The sequence below is a fragment of the Aureococcus anophagefferens genome (genome assembly GCF_000186865.1).
Source record: "Aureococcus anophagefferens unplaced genomic scaffold AURANscaffold_38, whole genome shotgun sequence".
In the NCBI taxonomy this organism is placed as follows: domain Eukaryota; class Pelagophyceae; order Pelagomonadales; family Pelagomonadaceae; genus Aureococcus; species Aureococcus anophagefferens.
Genome location: NW_008705595.1, coordinates 109,286 through 131,149, shown reverse-complemented (window position 1 = coordinate 131,149; position 21,864 = coordinate 109,286). Strand labels below are relative to the sequence as shown.

The window sequence follows — 21,864 nt, the reverse complement described above, 5'->3', positions numbered from 1 at the left end:
GTTTGCGCGCGGACTCTAGAGCGCGGCCTGGCCGGGGCCATAATTCACCAATTTTGCCTCAATTTGCGCTCCGGCGTGACCCCCGCGCGCGCGGTGGACGGAGGACCTCTATGGGGACCTCCCGTCGGGCGACCGCCGATGAATAATTAATAATAATTCCTATGGCCGCGTCCATCCCTATGGTTGTTTCGCGCACTGCAATGCGTACCCTCAACAGATGTGTCGAAGTGCGTTTCGCGGATATATCTTTAGATATGTGCCTTTTTGCGAAACGTTTTCGTTGCGAGCTTAGCAACGCCGCATCGTAAAGTCAGTCATCCGCTCTTCATCACTGTCGAGTTGAGAAATGACTTCGCCTACTGGGGGCGAGGTAGTGAATATAGTCGGGGGTGGCCAATTCCCAAAAATTACGGCGAAGTCGACCGATGACTTCGAGGTCGGTGTCACTCTTGGGACTGGCTCATTCGGTCGAGTACGCTTTGCGACGCACAAGGTGCCCGCATTCCCCGTCACACCGCTCATCGACCCTCTATAGGACACAACGACTCAATGGGCGATCAAGATTTTGAAGAAGAGTGAGGTCATTCGTTTACAACAGGTTCCCTGTGAGTCCACCATCGGATCAGCTGAAAAGTTTTGCAGGTGGAGCACATTATGTCCGAGAAGACGATCCTTGATCAGTGTAAGCATCCCTTCATTGTGCATTTGGCGTGCACCTTCCAAGGTAATCATCTCAAATAGGATCTCCTGTAATACTTCCTTCTCGCAGATAAGCGGCACCTATACATGGTGCTCGAGTATGTCATTGGTGGCGAGTTTTTTACACACCTTCGGAACGCTGGACGCCTCGACACTATCTCCTCTAAGTTTTATTCCGCGCAAGTTGCGTTAATATTTGAATACCTCCATACTCACGACTTTATTTACCGCGATCTCAAACCGGAGAATCTTTTGTTGGACAAAGATGGATATATTAAAATCACCGATTTTGGTTTTGCTAAGCGGGTTGTGTTTAAAACGTCTACTCCCGGGCCCCCATTAAAAAATGATTCATGAGCTTTCCGCGCATGGCCCTTGTAGGTACACTCTCTGTGGCACACCTGAATACATCGCCCCAGAGGTATTACTCAACAAGGGCCACGGCAAAGGCGTAGATTGGTGGACCTTGGGGATCCTCATGTACGAAATGATGGTCGGGCAGCCTCCGTTTGTTGATGATGATCCAATGGGCATATACCAGCAGATCTTAAATGGAAAGTTGAATTTTCCGCGCTTCATAGAGCGAAGTGCCAAGTCATTGATCAAGAAAATGCTGGTTGCTGACTTGACAAAAAGGTATGGCTGTCTCAAGGGTGGAGCTGCAGATATCAAGAAACACAAATTCTTCCAGGGTCTAATCTTTGACGACATGCTTTCGAAGCAGCTTGCTGCGCCTGTACTCCCCCTTGTGAAAGACGAGTATGACACCTCCAACTACGACGCATATCCAGATTCGGTGGAGCAGCCTCCAATTCCTGTGTACGCTGGCGCTGACCTATTTGTCACCTTCTAGTCACCACATGCGCATGTCGCCATCTTTTCTCTCATCCCCAGACGCACATAACTCCAAGTTATCATAAATCATTACATCTTGATAAATCCTTTACTTCAATGTTGAGCCGCCGCGCAATTATGAGTGTCATCAGAACCGCCTGTGGTTCAATTCTGAGGTACGAATGACTGAATAATTATCCTCATGCCAGGAATCAAGTTGCATACGTGAGGGTGAGTATCTAATTAATGGCTCTATCCTATAATGGCCCTACCCTGCCACTCATTGGCTGATATCAGTATCGCACTAACAGCGCCATACCGGCAAATTTGAAAGCCGCGTCTTCCTTTTGCAAGTGCCCCGTGTTGGCACGGTAGCCGGATTTCTAGCGGCCACCCCGGGGGACGAGCCACACGCCCAGGTGGGCCCCCACCGTTGCGCCTAATGAAGGGTGGGGGTGCGCGAATAGCCCATATGCCCGCCCTAGTGGTATGTTCTTTGGTTGTGGCGCCTTCTCAGGTAGGGGGGGCATATAGGAAATGAGCCGTAGTGATTATAATTGCCCAACGTATATATCATAAACGATGCGGGCAATTCGTTTTAAAGTTTGCATCTTCTTCAATATTGGCTGTGCACTCACAGCCATTCATATCCCAAAGTTCATCGAGCCCAGTGAAGTTTATTCCGCCAAGGGTTAGTTTTGCTTATGGGTCATTGAACTCCGGCTATGGTGGTAATTTACCCTCAGCCTGACTCTTGACTAGGGTATGGTAATAATTACTTAGTAGACTCCCTACTCAAGTAGGCAGCCTAATCTGCGATCGGGCTCTCGGTCCTCAATCGCTGGAGTTGAGTGAGTAGGAAAGAAAAAGGGGCAACGTCATGGAAATCTAGATATGTATCCTCCGTCGCTCGCTATATCCATCCTAAAATCAGACTCTAGATACAAGCACACTGCACTGCCAACCTCAAGCTAAGTCAGATAAGATACCTCAGTCTAGTCTCCCGCCACAAAGCCCCCATACTTAGCGCGCGCGCCGCGGCGTCCTCGACCTTGAGCTCGTCGGGGTAGCGCATGAGCTTCTGCACGTTAGCGCGGCACTCGCCGTCCTGCGCGATGTGGTCTAGGCGCTTGATCAGGAACATTTAGAAGCGGACCTTCTCGTCGTCCGTCGCCTCGGGGCAGCCGAGGAGCGCGGCGGCGGCGCATGTCAGCGTCGCGCCGCTTATTTTCCCGCGCGACCGCAGAAGGGTGCGAACGAGATCCGCCGAAATCTCCGGGGTACCCGGGTTGACCATGACGACGAGCGACGGCCCGAGCGACACACAGCTGTCGCCCACCCTACAAGTGTTTCGACGCACGCAACGCAAGTGTTTGGCCCGCGGCCGATACTGTTCGATACGCTCACTGCAACTGTCTACGAGTGTTTCGTGAGCTCTAGTTAGTGTTTGTAACACTTAGTTACAGCTTTGCTACCAACCCCGGGAGCTGCGTCCTGCGGCGCCTTATGGCGAATGCGCCGGTTTATGGCTCCCCGCTAAATCGCCCCGGCCAGAATGGGTCTGAGTCACACTGTCACAGTGCCCTGCACTTGATGGAGCAAGCTCCATCCCCCAACGGACGTGGGACAATTCGTTAATATTATTCGTTTCCCGGGGGCCCACACTGCCCGAAATCGTGACCACCGGCCACCGGTAGGAAATCTGCTGGGGATGTGCATCGTCGCGTCTGCCGTAGTTCAGCAAACGCAACTCCTCGCTTAGGTGTCAGAAGGTGTAGGTTTGCGTTACAAGCCTAATGACGTCTATTAGCTGTCAGAGAATGATGGACTTGTGATAAGAGGGGCTAGATACGACACATGGTCAATTCATTCGAAATCCTCTACAATTCAGGAGGGTTTATTGGCGCTATTATATTGTAATGCGCTCAAGACATGACTTCTCACGACTTCGTTTTGGATGACCGGCTGGTATTCTCTCTGGACCCGAGAACTGTTTACCAATATGACCTGCGCACGGTGACGAGCACGCGGCGTAGTAAACCGCGGCGCATCTCGCCGCTGGACCGGACGAGATCTAGTCCGGGCATCGTGGATGGGGGTTTGAATACTCCAAGCCAGGCAGCACGGGCGCTACCGGCTGATGGCTCGGAACCGCTCACCTTGCGGGCACGCCTAAGGCCCTTGTTAGCACAGTCGCTGCCAAACCTAACGCCAAGTGAGCCTCAGATGATGCGGCGCCGCTCAAGCACTGTCCAAGCATTGTTGGATGTGGCAGCAGCCAACGAGACGGGTGAAAATCCTAATTATGCGGCAATCAGGTTGGCAAACGCACCAGTTCAGCCATCTGCAGCCTTGGATGAAGAGGACTTGAAGATTGCACAATTAGGTCTTGAGACTGGTGAAGATGCAGTGAACTACTTCACAGCTGCCACGAAAGACTCTCGCGTCAAGTTTGTGCATCTGGTGCCTGCAGATACGGGCATGGAGTTCAAACCTTATACATTGGATGTGGTTCCATCCGGTATTGCGGTTGCCCGGGGCGAGTATTTTACCATGTCTCGATCGGGGCTTGTGCATTGCGTTCTGCGCAAGGGGACCAATGCGACAGAGTGTATCTCGATGAATGAATGGGTGCGACATAGCACGTTTTTTAATCTGCTCAGAAGCATTTCTTACTTCAAGTATTTCATTCCTTTCAAGATGTTTCGGCAGTGGCGATCTAACGTGCGTCAGCACCTTTTTGCGCAGCAACGGCAGAGACTCACAGCTCGTCTCTTCTTGGCACGCGCGTCATTTTGTCAGCCCATGATTGAGCTGAAACGAGAGATCTTTGAGCTGAAGAAAGCGAGCTTCATCATGACGCCTAGACCTAGAGTTCAGTCAGACCCCCTGGAGGTCTTCATGGAACAGCAAATTGTCACTAGGAAAGAAGCCATGGCGATGTGTGAGGCCGCGATGAAACGAGTCGTTGAAATCGCAAGTAAGGCTTGTGAAACCGTGCAGACCCTGGACAAGAACAAGGCCGAAAGTGAGGACCCTCGGAAGCGGCTCGATGCCCTGATGGCCGCCAAGCTAGAGGGGAAAAACGTCAAGGCTAGGAGCATGAATGCGGCTGTAGAGGAGAGGCGGGCCAGAAAGCGCCTAGCGGCACGCGCTGCTGAGGATCGGGGTCTTTTGAGCGATTTCGTGAGGCTTGCAGATTGCATGATGGTTGAAACCGTCGTCGCGCATGTCTTACAATCGTTCAATGGCGAACTTCTTGCGGACTTCATGGACACGCAACACAAGGTGGGACTCTTCGAAGTCATGGTTGGCTTTGACGAGACTGGTACAATCTTCACGCCCACTTTGGATGACTTCTTTGGAATGTCACATCGGATTGCGGACGAAATCATCGCCTTGGTGTCTCGTATTCCAAGGGTCTTGGATGCGCGTGGCTGTGCAGAGCACTGCACATCTGCGGCTTTTGCTTCCAAGTTTGACGAAGTCATTCGCAGTTTGCCGCTCTTTGACAGGTTCATGGATTCATTGCACGACAAGTTTCGCGATGACTTTGGACAAGCGATGCACAATAGTACCGCCTTTGATCCCATCAGGCCCGTCTATGAAGAGTCTAAGGCGTTTGACCCAGATGAGTACCGCGCAGTGACGCGATCATTCACTGAATCTCGTAAGGAATTCGAGCAGGTTTGCGTCTGGCAAAAGGAGCTCGACAAGATGCGAACACGGGAAAGCATTGGGACTATTGAAGTCACATCACGGCAGCTCAAACAGACTTTGTCACCCTTCATTGAAGCCAAGCAAGACCTTCTCAAAGGTATCATCCGAGATGAGGCCCGTGTTCAGTGTGCAGAAGTGCTGAAAACTCTCACTCGACGAGTTAAGATCTTGGAAGCAACTCCACAGAACTTGAAGGAATATGCAACTTACGTGGAGCAGACAGCCGAGTACGACGAGAGGGAGATGCGTCGTATTAAAGGTCCCGTCGATCAAATGTATGCTCTGCTTCAAATGAATGATGTGAAGATACCACCAGATGACTTGGTAGCGTTGGATGAGATGCACTCCTACGCCACCCAATACAGCGAGCAGCTGATGGCCGCCAAGACTCTCAAGGAAGGCGAGCTCACGGCCCAGTCTGAGCAACTTGATAAAGATATTGTAACGTTGAATTCCAATCTCTCTGAATTTACTTCGGCTATCATGGCGGGAAATTTTATCGATGTTGCACACTTCGAAGATCCAGAAATACCTGTTGTGAGGAAAGATCTAGCTATGATGCACCATCGCCTCGAGCAACTGACCTCTCTGGCGCGCACTTATGCCGGCTATAAGGAGTTGTTTGGATATCATGCGGACGAATTCCCTCAACTCAAGAAGGCAACTGACCAACTAAAATTGGTTGACAAGCTATGGGCATCTGTCGCTGACTGGCATGCACAGCATGATAGTTGGATTTTGGGCGACCTCACGAAGCTTAACGCTGAAGAAGTGGACCAAAAGATGCAGCTCTTTGCGGCGGACATATTTTCCCTTAACCGGAAGATTAACTCGCCCGTCACGGAGAAGCTAATGGAAGTCGTCGAAGTTTTCAAGCCAACAATGCCTCTCGTGATGGACCTGGGCAATCCAGCAATGCTTCCCAGGCATTGGGAACGCCTTTTCAAGGCAATGGGTAAGAGCTACGACCCGTCGAAGTCTTTCAACTTGGATGACTTCATCAAATGGGGTATTGCCGATCATGCGGAGCTCGTCTCAGAGATCGGCGGCACTGCATCGGGGGAATCTCAGCTCGAAAAGGCCCTGGTCAAAATGGAGGTCGCGTGGGAGACTCTGGCCTTCAACACGAAGGAATGGCGCACATCATATATACTGGTTGGTATTGATGAGATTCAACAGGAACTGGACGACCAAATCGTGAGGACCCAGGCGATGCGCGGTAGCAGATTTGTGAAGCCCTTTCTCAAGCGAACCACCGCCTGGGAATCCATGCTTATAGAACTTCAGGACATCATTGACAATTGGCTCAAGGTCCAGGCTGCATGGCTCTATCTTGAGCCAATTTTTTCTTCTGACGACATTATGAAGCAAATTCCCACTGAGGGGCGCCTCTTTAAGAATGTGAATCAAGTTTGGATGGATTCCATGGCGACCACTGTTGCAGAGCCGGGTGTTTTGCAAGTTGCGAGGCGTTCTGGCCTCCGAGAGTCACTCGTTGACGCGAACGCTCGCTTGGACAGAATTCAAAAGGGTCTAAACGATTACCTAGAAACCAAGCGACTGGCGTTTCCACGATTTTTCTTCCTGAGTAATGATGAGCTGCTGGAAATACTCGCGGAGACCAAGGACCCCACGCGGGTCCAACCGCACCTGAAGAAGTGCTTCGACGGTCCATATCCAGAGTCTCCTTGATCGACATTCCGCGACCCACCCCCGCTCCGCCCCCGGGCAGGTATTGTGAATCTTGAGTTCACGGACAAGCTAGACATTCTATCTTGTTTTGATGGACCTGCTGGTAAGGGGGAGCGCCTGGAATTTGCTTATGGACCCTGCCATCACCGCCCTATCAACCCCCGAGACAGCGGTGGAAATGTAGAGAAGTGGCTCGTCGAGGTCGAATCAATCATGAAGAAGTCGTTGGCGTTCCACATTGACGAGGCCGTGGTAGATTTTGCACAGACGCAGCGGCCCCAATGGCTAAAAAATTGGCAGGGGCAGACAGTACTTACAGTAAACCAAATAATGTGGGTCACGTCTGTGGAGGATGCAATAAACACTGGCGGTGGTGCGATGGAAGCTCTCTTTGATCAGCGAAGAGATGAGCTCCTCGACGTTGTCAAATCAGTGCGAGGAGATATTCCAAAGATGCTCCGCAAAACACTAGGATCATTGGTCGTCATGGATGTCCACAATCGTGATATCACCGCAGAGCTCGCTGGCGCTGATATCACCGCAGTCACGGATTTCGACTGGCAGGCTCATCTCCGATACTATCACGAGGCCGGTGGGGCCTCAGCACAGTGCGGTGAGCCCGGTTCTATCGCCTGTAGGATGATCAATGCCATGATTCTTTATGCGTACGAGTACATTGGCAATTGTGGCCGCCTTGTGATTACACCTTTGACAGATCGATGCTACCGTACTCTCATGGGTGCCATCCACCTCAACCTAGGGGGTGCGCCAGAGGGGCCCGCAGGGACGGGTAAGACGGAGACAACGAAGGACTTGGGCAAGGCTATTGCCATTCAGTGCGTCGTCACGAACTGCTCGGTAGGTCACCCCCCATCCCTCGCTCCCGTATCGCGCTTGTGCGTGCGTGCATTACAGAACTTTCTCAGGATGGCTTGGATTATAAAGCCATGGGAAAATTCTTCAAAGGGCTAGCTGCGTCGGGCGCTTGGGCATGCTTCGACGAGTCGAGCTCCGTGCCTCGACTAGCAAAGCAGCTAGAATGATATGTCCATCCGTGCTTAGGTTTAATCGGATCCAGCTCGAGGTGCTCTCGGTGATTGCGCAGCAGGTGCTCACGATCCAGCAAGCCAAGGCGCGTAGGGCTGAAAGGTTCTTGTTTGAGGGAACAGACTTACCTCTGAAGATGACTTGCTGTCCCTTCATCACCATGAATCCAGGGTATGCAGGTCGTGCGGAGCTCCCTGACAATCTCAAAGTTCTTTTTAGAACCGTTGCGATGATGGTACCAGACTACGCGATGATCGGTGAAATCTTGCTCTACTCAATGGGGTATACTGATGCCAAGGCGATGGCTGTCAAGATCGTCACGACCTACAAGCTTTGCTCCGAGCAGCTCTCGTCACAGTCTCACTACGACTACGGCATGCGCGCGGTCATGGCCGTGCTCCGCGCCGCGGGGAATCTGAAGCGCGCCGAAGGCGATCTCCCCGAGGATGTGCTCGTTTTGCGATCTATCATCGATGTGAATCTCCCAAAGTTTCTGTCTCCAGACGTACCACTGTTCGAAGGCATCACCTCAGATCTCTATCCTGGGGTCAAAATGCCGGTCCCAGATCGCGAGGCGATGCGCGGGGCATTCGAAAGCAGCTGCAAGGATCGTAATCTGCAGCCAACGCCTTATTTCTGGGACAAGGTTGTCCAAATTTACGATATGATGGTGGTACGACACGGGTTTATGATTGTTGGTATGCCATTCTCGGGGAAGACCAGTGCCTGGAAGGTCCTAGCAGATTCGCTCGGGGAGCTACATTCCAAGTACCCCGACGATTCCCGCTGGACGAACGTGGTACCATTCATCATGAATCCCAAATCTGTGACCATGGGACAACTCTACGGGCAATTCGATCCCGTTTCGACCGAATGGACGGATGGCGTCCTCGCAATCAACTACAGGAACGCAGCAACGTCAAAGGTTGGGGGCGTTGATGACCGGAAGTGGGTTTTACTAGATGGCCCGGTGGATGCAATCTGGATTGAAAACATGAACACCGTACTTGATGATAATAAGAAGCTCTGTCTGATGTCTGGCGAGATCATTGCGATGTCAGATGTTATGTCCATGATTTTTGAACCTATGGATCTCTTAGTTGCAAGTCCAGCGACGGTATCTCGCTGCGGCATGGTCTATATGGAGCCTGAGCAACTCGGATGGCAGCCAATTTTGGATTCATGGCTGAAGATGTGGAAAGCTGTCAAGGTCCCGTCTAAACCTACTGAGGGGGGAGAAGCTGGACAGGGAAGTGGTAGCGAGGCAACTGCAACTTTGGAGGAACCAGCACGCGGAGAAGAGTGCCACACAGACGACTTTGCTTTGAGCGACGAAGAGGTGGAAAGGCTTCGCGTTCTCTTCCACTGGCTTGTCGAACCTTGCATGTGCCTTGTACGGCGATCCCTGAAGGAGGTCTCGCCGACGGTGGACAGTGGGCTGCTCAAGAGCCTTCTGAACTTGTTAACTTGTTTTCTCAGAGATTCGATTCCAAATTCTAAGGCTGATTTAGAAGCACCTCGAATGAAATTGATCGAATGCGGTTTTCTCTTTGCGCTAACCTGGAGCGTGGGTGTGACTGTTGGAGGAGGAGGCCGGGCGCGCTTCTCTGAATTTTTGCGTGCGCTGATTAAGGATGTCGCCTGTCTCGAGCAAGCTCCTTATGGTGGGGTGCAAACACTTCTGGCAATGCGCAAATGGACGCCACCACCGAAAATGGGGTTGCGTTTTGAGCTGAATATTCCCGAAGAGGGTGAGATCTATGATTATTGTTTCAGGCCACAGGATAATGGGCGCTGGTTGAGCTGGCTGGAAACACTAGATGGGGATTTCACAATAGCCCCGAAGACACCATTCTCCGAGATTTTAGTTCCAACCGTGTGTACTGCACAGATCTCCTTCTTACTGCCTACCATGCTGCCCCGAGGATACCGACCTCTCATTGTTGGGCCAACGGGGACAGGCAAGTCCGTGTGCGCGGCGAAGTGCCTTGCAAAGGAGTTAAGCCCGGACAAGTTCAAGCCCCTCAGCCTGGGGTTCAGTGCCAAAACTTCTGCTAACATGACGCAGGAGATCATTGATGGCCAGCTGTCCAAGCGAAGGAAGGGCGTGTTTGGTCCGCCCATTGGCAAGCAAGCAATCATCATGATTGATGATCTCAACATGCCAGAGGTCGAGACATACGGAGCGCAACCGCCGATCGAGCTGCTAAGGCAATTAGTGGACTCTGGTGGCTATTACGACCTTAAAGAAAAGTCATGGGTCAAAGTTGTTGACACCGTAATGATGTGTGCCATGGGCCCACCTGGCGGCGGGCGCAATCCCACGACACCGCGATTCTTGGGGCACTTTGGCTGCTTGTCCTTCAATGAATTTGACGATGACACGCTGACGCTGATTTTCCGGACTATCGTGGACCATACAATTGATGATCAATTCCCTGGGGATGTGAGGAATGCCCGGAACTGTGTAGTTGAGGCCACGCTCAAAACTTACCGCGAAGCCATGTTAAATCTATTGCCAACGCCATCTAAGTCGCACTACACGTTCAATTTGCGGGATTTTTCGAGAGTTATAAGCGGTGTCCTTCTCTGCGAACCGAAAGATGTAGTGGACCGATCTACCCTCGCGAGGCTATGGACCCACGAGGCCCTGCGAGTATTCGCCGACCGCTTGACAGACGAAGCAGATCGCAATTGGTTTGTTGCGCACGCCAGGCGCATGGTCAATGAGGTATTTGAGCTAGACTTCGAGGATGAATTCGGACATCTTCGTGCCGAGGCCTGCCATAATTCCGCGGTCGGATACGGCGAGCTGAGACGACTTTTCTTCGGAAATTACATGGCTCATCCGGATGAAGAATTCCGGCCATATGCGGAAGTTCGGGACATCCCGGCGTTGCAATTCACGATCGAGCAATATTTAGTCGATTTCAATGCGGTATCCAGGAAGCCCATGGACCTTGTGATGTTCATGTTCGCAATCGAGCATGTGTCTCGAATTTCGAGGGTTCTGAAGATGCCGGGAGGCAACGCACTTCTAGTCGGAGTTGGGGGCTCTGGACGCCAGTCGGTCTCTATTCTAGCTACGGAGGTCGCAGGCTACAAGCTGAATCGGATAGAAATTTCTAAGAACTATAGCATGGTCGATTGGCGTGAAGATATGAAAGCGCTCCTGAGAGACGCGGGGACTGGCGAGAAGCCCGTCGTGTTCCTGTTCAGTGACACGCAGATCAAGTTAGAAGCTTTCGTCGAGGATATCAATAATATCCTTAATTCTGGTGAGGTACCGAACCTATTTGCAAACGATGAGAAGGTCGCAATCTGCGAAAAAGTTCGAACGTTTGCCAAAGAAGTATTCGGGAACAAGGAGGCCGGTCGCATGACGCCGCTGCAGCTCTATTCATACTTTGTTTCCAGAGTCCGCCAGCGGTTGCATATAATTCTCGCCTTCTCTCCCATCGGAGATGCCTTCAGGGACCGTCTTAGGCTCTTCCCATCTCTCATTAATTGTTGGTGCGTCGCCAACCCCCCGCCCCCATCACTGCCGCGTGCACGCGCTCGCGCGCTCCTGAGAGACTCACAGTAGCAACCTTTCACCTCACGTAGCTTCCCGCCTGATCACGAGCTGCTGACAAATCATGGGTTCAAGTCACTCGCGGACGTCGTTGATTGGAGAGATGACGATGGTGAGCTTCTTTTTGCTTCCTATAATTCGGTGAGCGATCAAATCGTCTACGAATCTCCTGTGAAGATCGTCATCAACCCACCGTGCGAGCAAGAATTGGTTGAGTTTACTGCTTCGGCCGACGTCCACCGATGGGCTGCCGCGTCAGACTTGAGCGGTTTTAGTCATGTCAGCAAACATGCCAGTAAACAAGAAACTTGCTCCCACTCGCCGCCAGAACTTAAGCAGGATAGTGCTGCCGACGTGGCCGAGCACGTATCTGCGTTTGGAACGGGGATGTTTTCTATCCTTGCGACTGGGAACCATGACATGTACGCCCAACTGGGCAGCATCGAAGGGGACTGCGAGGAATTCAATGGCAGGGTTGATGATCAATACTTCCATGACGATGGCTTCCGCAAGGTGAAGGCCAGCGACTGCGTGCACGCAGACCTCCTAAACTTCAAATCGAACGCAGAAGCTGGCCGTGAGGTTCCGCTCGAGTCCACCTTGACACGGGCCATCTCTGAGCAACTCTCCAGGCTTGAGCTCCGCGAACCTCTGCAAATAGAGGCATTCTTTTTATTTTACGGGTTTTGGCTAGGCAATGGCGACCTGGACTTGGATAGGAATGACGAGCCGTGCGCAATTGTCGTCAAAGCCAAGATCCATGACAAAGCATGGGTTGAAAGCGTAATTGACAGATGCCAAGTCGAGCACGCATTTCTAATTGAGGATGAGAAAACTTTGGTGGTCTCGATCGTAGATCTTAATTGGGTTGATTTATTCTCTGCAGAGTATTATCTCAAGCGCGCAACTCGCGAGCAAGTTGTTTTGCATGGGGATGCAATAAAAGCACAGAAGGACGACAGCCGGAAGGGGTCGCAGTCGGTTCCGAGTCTGACCTCCGAACCTGCGCAGATACATGGACCGCAGCCTTATCCGCCGTGGATGTCACTGTCGCTATTTGCAGGATGCCCGTCGGGGTCTCACTTTCCCAATGAGCTCAACACCGTGCTGAATGACTCCAGCTGCAGTGAACCACGACCGTCCTTGGCTGAAACATCCGACGCTCGGCTTAGTTCAGATACAGAAAAGGACGGGTCGCCTAGCACCCTGAACCTGGCTGCTGCCATAAGTAATAAAAAGGCCATGTCTGTCTGTCTCAAACCGTCGTCTTTTGAACGCGAGGGGCTATCATTTCAATGCTCGCTGGAGGACTATGTCAATCGAAAGGCTTTCGTGCGCACAGACATCAACGACTTTGCCCCTTCAAAAAGCGCCGCAAGCTCCGGCGGCATGGCACGATTCAGGCGGAAGAAAGTCCACAGCAGCGCAAACACGTTCTTCGAGGGCCTATCCTCACACGATCAGATAACTGGGTTGGAGGACGTCATCGGTCATGAACATCCAAGTATCTTGGCTTCGAGGTCGCCGCTTGCCTCTGCGCTGTCGGATCAAGGGATGAGACCACTGCGTGGCCCGTTTCGTAGACCCGGTCGAGCTCACGTGCAGATCTGGCAGGCCATGGAACAGCCTGCTCGCGAGGGGAGATCCACGAAAGGGCTCTTCTGGTGGGCGCTCCATCTAAACAAAAAATGCGCTCGTTCCATCATTTTAGGTCGCCAACGTGCTGATGGACCTAATGAAGCAACACGACAACCCGCAATTTTGACATCATCTATTCGTCTTCGCGATCAACTTATGCACCTGATGTTCCATGCCGGATACAGTGCACACTTCTTACCAAGAAAGGCACACTGTTGGTATCATGGTGCCAACTTGTATCAGAATCCAGATGAAACGCTCGAGACTTCTTCAAGCTGCTCGTGCTGGGAGGTGCGCTTCTTTGATGGAAAACAGTGTCAGCCCATGTTGCGTGCTGGGAAAGATATTCGCAAAGTGTGGTACGCTGGACATACCTGGTGCGCCCAGATGCCATCGGGCTTCGTTATCGTTCGCCGCGTTCGTCGCGAGAATGGTGTCGTCACAAAGGCGTCGCTCCCGTCCATCCAAGGAAATTGTCGGGCACACAGCGTCTTTTAAAAAGCGTCATGGACTTCTTCTTTTAGGTGCAATAGACTGGTTTACAGCCTGGCCTGGTGATGCGCTCGTTGCCGTCGCAAAGAAGTTTTTAAGTGACGTTGAGCTCGAAGAGTCGATACGACCAGCGATCACTTCGACTTGTCAGCATTTTCATGATGCCGTGCGCGCTCTTTCCGCGAGGTTCCAGGCCAAAGCGGGTCGGATCAATTACGTCACTCCAACTAGCTACCTCGAATTGATATTGGCATTCAAAGCCGCGCTTGGCAAACGCCGTTTGGCGGTCAAGAAGGAAAAAGATCGCTATCAGAATGGACTCGAGCAGCTCGCGGCCGCAGAAGAATCAGTCGGCGGGATGCAAAAGGAACTGACTGATCTGCAGCCAGTCCTCAGGCAATCACAGAAGGATACTGATGCTCTGATGTCGGAGATTGAAGACAAGCTCCCTGGTGTACGAAAAGAGGAGGAAACCGTTGGAAAGGAAGCGGCCGTTGCCCAGAAGGAGGCGGACAAAGTCCAGAAGCAAGTCGACGAGGTGCAAGCAGACCTGGACGAGGCAATTCCGGCCCTCAATGATGCCTTGAAGGCGCTGGACACTATCAAGCCAGCAGATATCGATGAAGTCCGCAAGCTGGCCAAGCCGCCGGCTACTGTCAAGCTGGTTGCTGAGGCCATCTGTGTCATGCTTGGTGAGAAGCCAGTAAAGGTTCCAGACCCTGATGACCCGACGAAAAAGGTTTGGGACTTCTGGCCAACTTCGCAGAAGATGCTAAATGACAAGGGATTCATTCCTAAGTTAAAAAACTACGACAAGGACAACATCCCTATCAAGGTCATGAAGGAAATTCGCACCAAGTACAAACAAGATCCAGCTTTCACACCTGAAAATGCGAAAAAGGCTTCGTCAGCAGCGGCAGGCCTGTGCAAGTGGTGCTATGCGATGGATACGTACGACCGCGTTGCCAAGGTCGTCGGCCCCAAAAAGGAAGCGCTAGAGTTGGCTCAAAAGTCGCTGGCAGTCACCATGGCCGCTCTCAATAAAAAAAAGGCGAGCCTGCAGCAGACTCAAGACAACTTATCGGCACTGCAGGCCAAACTAGCTCAAAGCAAACGCAAAAAGGAAGAGCTTGCCGCCCAGGTCGACCTCTGTGGGAAAAAGCTAGTCAGGGCAAAACAGCTAATCGGCGATTTGGGTGGCGAGAAGCTGAAATGGACCGGATTTACTCGTGCCCTTGGAGCCGCATATGAGAATCTTACCGGTGATGTTTTGGTGTCTGCTGGGCTCATGGCTTATTTGGGTCCTTTCACTTCGACCTACCGTGACTCCCAAATGCAGGAGTGGGTTGCACACTGCCTCGCGCAGTCAATTCCCTGCTCTGGGACCCCGACACTCGCGGGTACACTTGGGAATCCAGTGCAAATCCGCCAATGGAATATTGAAGGCCTTCCAACGGACAATTTTTCAATTGACAATGGAATCATCATCTTTAACTCTAGAAGGTGGCCCCTCATGATCGATCCACAAGGTCAGGCAAATAAATGGGTGCGAAATATGGAGAAGCAAAATGGTGTTCATGTCCTCAAGCTGACAGACGACTACATGCGCACGCTCGAAAATGCAATCAATTTTGGACAGCCTGTCTTACTTGAAAACGTTGGCGAGGAGCTAGACCCGACTCTCGAGCCTCTTCTCCTGAAGCAGGTCTTCAAGTCGGGAGGTCTCGACATGATACGACTCGGCGATTCCACGGTCCAATACAGCGACCAGTTCCGTTTCTACATGACAACGAAATTGCGGAATCCACATTACTTACCAGAGACTTCCGTGAAGGTGACTCTACTCAATTTTATGATTACTCCCGTTGGCTTATCTGACCAGTTATTGGGCGTTGTAGTCTCCCAAGAACGAGCAGATTTAGAGAAAAGAAAGAACGAGCTCGTCCTCGAAGGTGCGTCAAACGCGAGAAAGCTAAAAGACATAGAAGATCAAATCCTGGAAATTCTGAGCTCGGAAGGGAACATACTCGAAGACGAGAAGGCTATTACTACCCTGGGTAAATCTAAAGTGACCTCAGACGAGATCAAGCAGAAGCAAGCGGTCGCAGAGAAGACAGAGAAGGAAATTGATGAAGTCAGATCAGGCTATCGGTCTGTCGCGTATGACACGCAAGTTTTGTTCTTTTGTATCTCCGATTTAAATAATATCGAGCCGACCTATTCGTACTCGCTGCCGTGGTTCATCAACCTGTTTGTGTCCAGCATCCAGAAGTCAGAGCCCTCGAACGACATCGCATCTCGCCTCAGAAATCTGAGCATTCATTTCGAATATTCTCTTTACAAGAATGTGTGTCGATCTCTTCTAGAGAAAGACAAGTTGCTGTTTTCTTTCGTTCTGACGATTCGCAAACTTGCATCGAAGAGAGGAGGCAGCTTTGATTCCGCCGAATGGCTATTTTTGTTGACTGGCGGTGTCGCCCTAGATAATCCGCATGCAAACCCCTGTCCCGATTGGCTCTTGCAGAAGCAATGGAATGAGGTCTGTCTTTTGTCGGAGTTGCCCGCCTTCTCGGACCTTCGTGATAAGTTCAAAATTCAACGAGGGTCTTGGCAAGCAATATACGATTCGGTTAGTCCACACGAGATGCCCCTTCCTGGCCAATGGGATGCCAAGCTTAAGGGATTGCGTAGACTGTGCGCGCTAAGGTGCATCCGCCCGGACAAAGTAGTTCTTGCAGTTCAGAAATTTGTCATCGAGACCATGGGAGAAATTTTTGTGCGTCCGCCTCCATTTGACCTCCAGGCATGCTACGACGAATCCGTTTGCACGACTCCCTTGGTCTTTGTGCTCTCACCTGGGTCGGACCCGATGGGTGCAGTCCTCCAGGCGGCGCAACAGCTGAACCGTCGTGTATCGCCCATGTCTTTGGGCCAAGGTCAAGGACCGCTTGCTGACAAGCTGATTGCAAATTCGACAAAAGATGGATCCTGGGTTGTTTTGCAAAACTGTGCGTCGAGCGGCGTTTCGCACGGTTCTCCCCTCCCGAGTGAATCTTTCCATGAATCTTGGTCCCATCGAACACCTCGAACCCGCGCTTTCGTAGGTCACTTGGCGCCAAGCTTCATGTCACGTCTCGAGCAGATCTGCGAATCACTCAAGCCCGATTCGACGGACAAGGACTTCCGACTGTGGTGCACGACATACCCGTCACCGATCTTCCCTGTCTCGGTTCTGCAGAATGGAATCAAAATGACCATCGAACCTCCCAAAGGGCTAAGGGCCAACCTAATTGGCTCGTATTCAAACGCACCTCTTTCAGACGCCAACTATCTTGACACGTGCAATAAGCCGGGGCCTTTCCGAAAGCTCTCTTATGCCCTGTGTGTATTTCATGCGCTTCTTCAAGAGCGGCGATTGTTTGGCCCTCTTGGGTGGAACATTGCCTATGGATTTAACGAGTCTGATCTGCTCATTTCAATGCAGCAACTTGCTATGTTTCTCGATGAGAACGAAGAGGTCCCCTTTAAGGCACTCAAGTACTGCATCGGCGAGTGCAATTACGGGGGCCGTGTTACCGACGGCAAGGACCGTAGGACACTCAACTGCATTCTTGATCGTTTTTTTTGTGACGAAGTTCTGGAAACTGGTGCCAACCTGAGCGATAGTGGCATTTATAGGATGCCCGGCGCGTCTACACACCCGGAATTCCTCAGTGTCATAAGCGATCTACCTTTGGTTGCAGAACCAGAGATTTTTGGTTTTCACGAGAACGCGATGATAACAAAGGATACGAAAGAAACTAGTGACCTTTTTACGGCTATCCTTCTGACCGAGGGAGGTGGTGAAGGTGGCGGCGAGGGTACCTCGACGGATGACCAAATATTATCCACGGCTAACGATATCTTACACAAACTCCCAGACGCTTTCGACATGGAAGCGGCCCAGGTCAAATACCCAGTCACATGGTCTGAGTCTATGAATACTGTGCTCTGTCAGGAGCTCGCGAAATTTAACAATCTGACAAATCTCATTAAATCCTCACTGAGGTCAGTCCTTAAAGCCGTTAAGGGAATTGTGGTGATGTCCTCGGCTCTCGAGAAACTCGGCGAGTCCTTGATATACGGCACGATTCCCATCCTATGGAAGTCCAAATCCTATCCATCCTTCAAACCGCTCGCGGGCTATGTTCAGGACCTTCTTGCTCGACTGTCCTTTGCTGGCAACTGGGTCCACGACAAACCACCTCCAACTTATTGGCTTTCTGCCTTCTTTTTCCAGCACGCCTTCATGACTGCATCAAAACAAAACTATGCGCGTAGTAAAACAATTCCAATTGATGCTATAGGGCTTCAATTCGAGATGCTACCGAAACCGAAGTACTCCAATCCGCCAAGCCTCGGCGTCTACTGCTACGGGCTTTTCTTTGAAGGTGCTCGCTGGTGTCACCAGACCAACCTACTGGCAGAATCGGAGCCCAAGGTGCTATATTCGCCAGCACCGCTCATCTGGTTCCAACCGAAGAAGTCTGTTGATATCGATCATCCGCCGGGCTACAAGTGTCCCGTCTACAAGACTGCAGACCGCCGCGGCATTCTAGCGACGACTGGCCGCGATCCGCGTCGAGAATCAAAACTTGACTGACTAGGGGGTCAGCGCGTTTAGCCACACAGGGTTTGACTTCTGAGTGTTTCTATCGTAGGCCACTCTACCAACTTCATCCTGGACATCCTCGTTCCGTCCGCCATTCCCGAGGCGCATTGGGTACAACGTGGGGTGGCCATGCTCTCCCAGCTCGACGACTGAGGCCGATATCATACCGTCACATTCATGTTTCCGGGTGTGCCGTACATGGTGGGTGACACGCTTGCGTACACAGTTGCCTGGCCCGGGTTGCTTTTTGTAACAGAGGGGCTGTCGGCGACACTGCGGGTACTGACCTCGTGTGGCGGTCGGTACCAATACCGCAGTGTGGTGATGGGCTCGTGCTTGGAGACTGCCTGTACCGCCAACGCGACACTCCATCTCGCGTGATCTTGGGCCGGGGGTTGTGGGTCCGGCCCTCGGCCATGCCCTTCGGTGAACTCTTCGGTGAGTCTTCGGTACACCCCCTCTTTTGATAGCTCAGGCTTAGTCAGCGCGGCTCGATTTTACCATGAAGAATTTTACCTTGATTTTCTGACAAAGAAGCTGTAGCACAAAGCCGCAAAGAGATTTTCCTAGCCATGTCTCCTGAGGCGGCTCCAAAGTGGTTCTCTGGGAGGGAGACCCGTAGAAGGCCCAAGAGCCCGGACGACAGGCACGAAGTAGTCTCCTCCGCAGCGGAGACCCCGCCTCCTGGTGCAGGCGCTTGCAAAGTATGTATCCTTGACTCTACCTTAAGATACTACAACCAGCCCAGTGCGCTACTCTACCTAGATACCCCGCATTGAAGCAAACCCTCGATGTCCTGGGTGTCCCCCCCTGTCCCCCCTCTTGGAATAACGTTTATGGCCCACATATAACAAGACACCCTACCTAGCCACAGCCACTGTAGCACCCTGCTATCTACGGTCCCGGGCCCGCCTACTTCACCTGTGCGCTGCCGTGCCGACTCGGAGTCTCACTAGAGTAGCCTCCTTCTTAAGTCTGCTCCAGCACCCACCAAGACTGCCCTTGACCTGTTATTACAGGTCATGGGCCCACATCAGCAAGGTGGGTGGTTCTGAGAGTTCTTCTCTTCCCAGACCCCCGGTGCTCAGTTCAGATCCTTCGGCGCGTCATTTTCCGGATTCAGTGATTGGGACATCAAGCAAAAAAGTGCTTGATTTCTGTAATAGTAGTAGCGCGAGAGATGTCGTCGTCCCCGAGCTTTTCGTTTGGCGGTCGGGGTGTAAGTCGCGATCCTATTCGCTGCGCGAAGACTCTTTTCGTTCCAGGCCCCGGGGCGTACAGTGCCCGGGGTTCTACGGGCAGGCAATTGAATTCTCGGCACAAATCCGCAGCTATATCGAAGTTTCCGGTCACAGACCGCTCGCAGGCGTCGAGGGTGTTCGCGGGCACGGCGACTCTCGATTTTGTTTGTTCGCAATACCCCCGCGTATTATTGCCTCTTTGCACTTCCTTATGAATCAGGTTATCCAGGCCAGGACCAGGATGCTATAACATCAAGAGCACAATTGGGAATACCCCAACATTTGGTCAGACCTCAAGCTTTGCCCGAGTCGGCGTTCGAATATCTGGGTATCATGCGAGCCTCACTAATGATACTTGTCAAGTAGGCTTTCGGGAAGCAACGTGGCATTCAACAAACAGGACGTCGAGTTCCTCGTATTGCGTCCTCACCTGGCCCTGGTGAATATGATCACTGCTCGACAAAGACGCTACGATACTCGTCATTTGGATCTTCCCAGCGTAAACCGCAGTACCTTGATCGTCAATATCCGGGCCCTGGCATGCCGATTTATCCTCCCGCGGATGGACATTTCCCACAATATACGAGCCCTGTGTCATCACTCGGCAATGCTGCTACAAGACCGTCCTCTGCGGCATTCTCTTTTGGGGCTGGCGATCGAGGCTCATCCGCACGCCTGCATCGTGGTCAAACCTTCAAGCACGCACAGCAAAGTCAACATCCAATAGCCCAAGATCGGCCACAGACATCTGATGTCGGAGACTTCATTTTCAAGTCAATGCAACAACTTTGTGGTGCATAGGTTCATGCGCGAGAAGCTGCAGGGAACTCCAGCGAATCCCGGCCACAGACGACTCCCCCGCCCAAGCCATTGAAGTATACGTGGTTGCACGGTCATGTCAGTCTCGGCGCTTCTTTCCTTGAAATGACAGTTCCTCATTGTAGGTGCATTCCACCCCCATGCAAATGGCTATTTATCAGCCGACTCTAGACGGGGCCGACATGCCACGAGCAAACGAATTTGTTAAGGTATCATCGGCTTCTTTTGATCTTTACGACGATAGCTACTTAGGCCCCGACATTCTCATTTGGTCGTGATGGCAGATTTTCTGAACGCGTTTACATTCCCCACAAGCCTATGGTGCGCTCTTCGGCAACACCAGGACCCGTGTATGATATTCCGGAGACACTTGGCACCACAGTGAGTCATGACACATGTGTACCTCTGCTAAGATTCTCAGTAGGCTCCAGCATACTCCTTTCCACGCGTAAGCGACCAACTAGCGGCGAAACTCTCTCAGGAGAAACACCCCGGCCCTGGATCTTATAACATCCGGCTTGAACATCGTATGGAGGCTTTGCTGTCGGAGACAGCCTTCGGTCGACTGGACAGTTTGGAAGCCAGTCCAGGGGTGGACGCGTCGAGTGAATCACCTCAAAGCGGGCGCATTCGCTCACCGGCAACTTCTACGATCGGATTAGCCGAAGGTTTTGGTTTGAAGTTTGGTGATGTCCCGACACGTTCTACGGCACCAGCCTTTAGTTTTGGCTCTGGAAACAGACAGACTCGTGCGAAGTGTTACTATACCGGGGATCTCAATAAGGAAATGTCTGGTCGAAGTTCGCCAGGGCCCGTTACGGCACTTCAAGACATGGCTAAGGACGCAGTCTCAAATTGGGACGCGCCTCCTAACTTCAGTTTTGGAGGCAAGAATGTTGGGCGAAACAAGCTCCTGCAGCAGTCATGCATGGTGGGACCAGCACAATATGGGGGGGTTGATGCTGTTGGCGAGCAAGCTTCGTCAATGTGTGCAACCGCCCCAATAATTGGCTTTGGAAGCGCTGAACGCCGGCACATTGATTTTCAGCGAGCAGCATTGTGTCTAATTGAAGTTTGGTGCCATGGCAATATGCAACGCCCAGGTACGTTCCAAATGACATCCCCCCGCACATTCCGTACAACACGCCCAAGGCCAATGAAACGCCTGGTCCAGTCTATTTTGAAAACTCAGATCTGGGAATCGCGGCTGTTGGGCGCCAGCTTTCCTCCACGAAAAAGAATGCTCCAAAGTTTCGTTTTGGTACATCGATTCGTGATAAAGAGTCAAAGATGTATATGCCACGATCAGGTATTGCCAAGGACGCCCCAGCAGCGCAGTACTGACTAGCATATGAACAAGCGAAGTCTTAGGGCAGCGATGAAGGGAAATCAGAGCAGATGCTGCTGAGAGACTTAGGGGTTAATATCATCCGCCCCTACTAGTATCTAGCATCATC

The 21,864-nt window shown here is 51.9% G+C and overlaps 2 protein-coding genes across 2 annotated transcripts; both read left to right on the top strand.

The window, feature by feature from the left end:
- Positions 1–346: 346 nt before the first annotated feature.
- Positions 347–1,552, top strand: AURANDRAFT_32836 (hypothetical protein; the record flags this gene model as incomplete). Its single annotated transcript, XM_009042848.1, has 5 exons — positions 347–493; positions 536–598; positions 643–724; positions 770–1,019; positions 1,081–1,552. The coding sequence occupies 5 exons, from the start codon at positions 347–349 to the stop codon at positions 1,550–1,552; spliced, it is 1,014 nt and encodes a 337-aa protein (XP_009041096.1).
- A 4,259-nt stretch (positions 1,553–5,811) lies between these two features.
- On the top strand, positions 5,812–19,190 carry AURANDRAFT_55260 (hypothetical protein; the record flags this gene model as incomplete). Its single annotated transcript, XM_009042849.1, has 8 exons — positions 5,812–6,922; positions 6,986–7,803; positions 7,872–7,948; positions 8,008–9,207; positions 9,322–11,501; positions 13,729–16,704; positions 16,801–18,315; positions 18,397–19,190. 8 exons carry the CDS (start codon positions 5,812–5,814, stop codon positions 18,498–18,500), a joined length of 9,981 nt encoding a protein of 3,326 aa, XP_009041097.1.
- Positions 19,191–21,864: the final 2,674 nt, after the last annotated feature.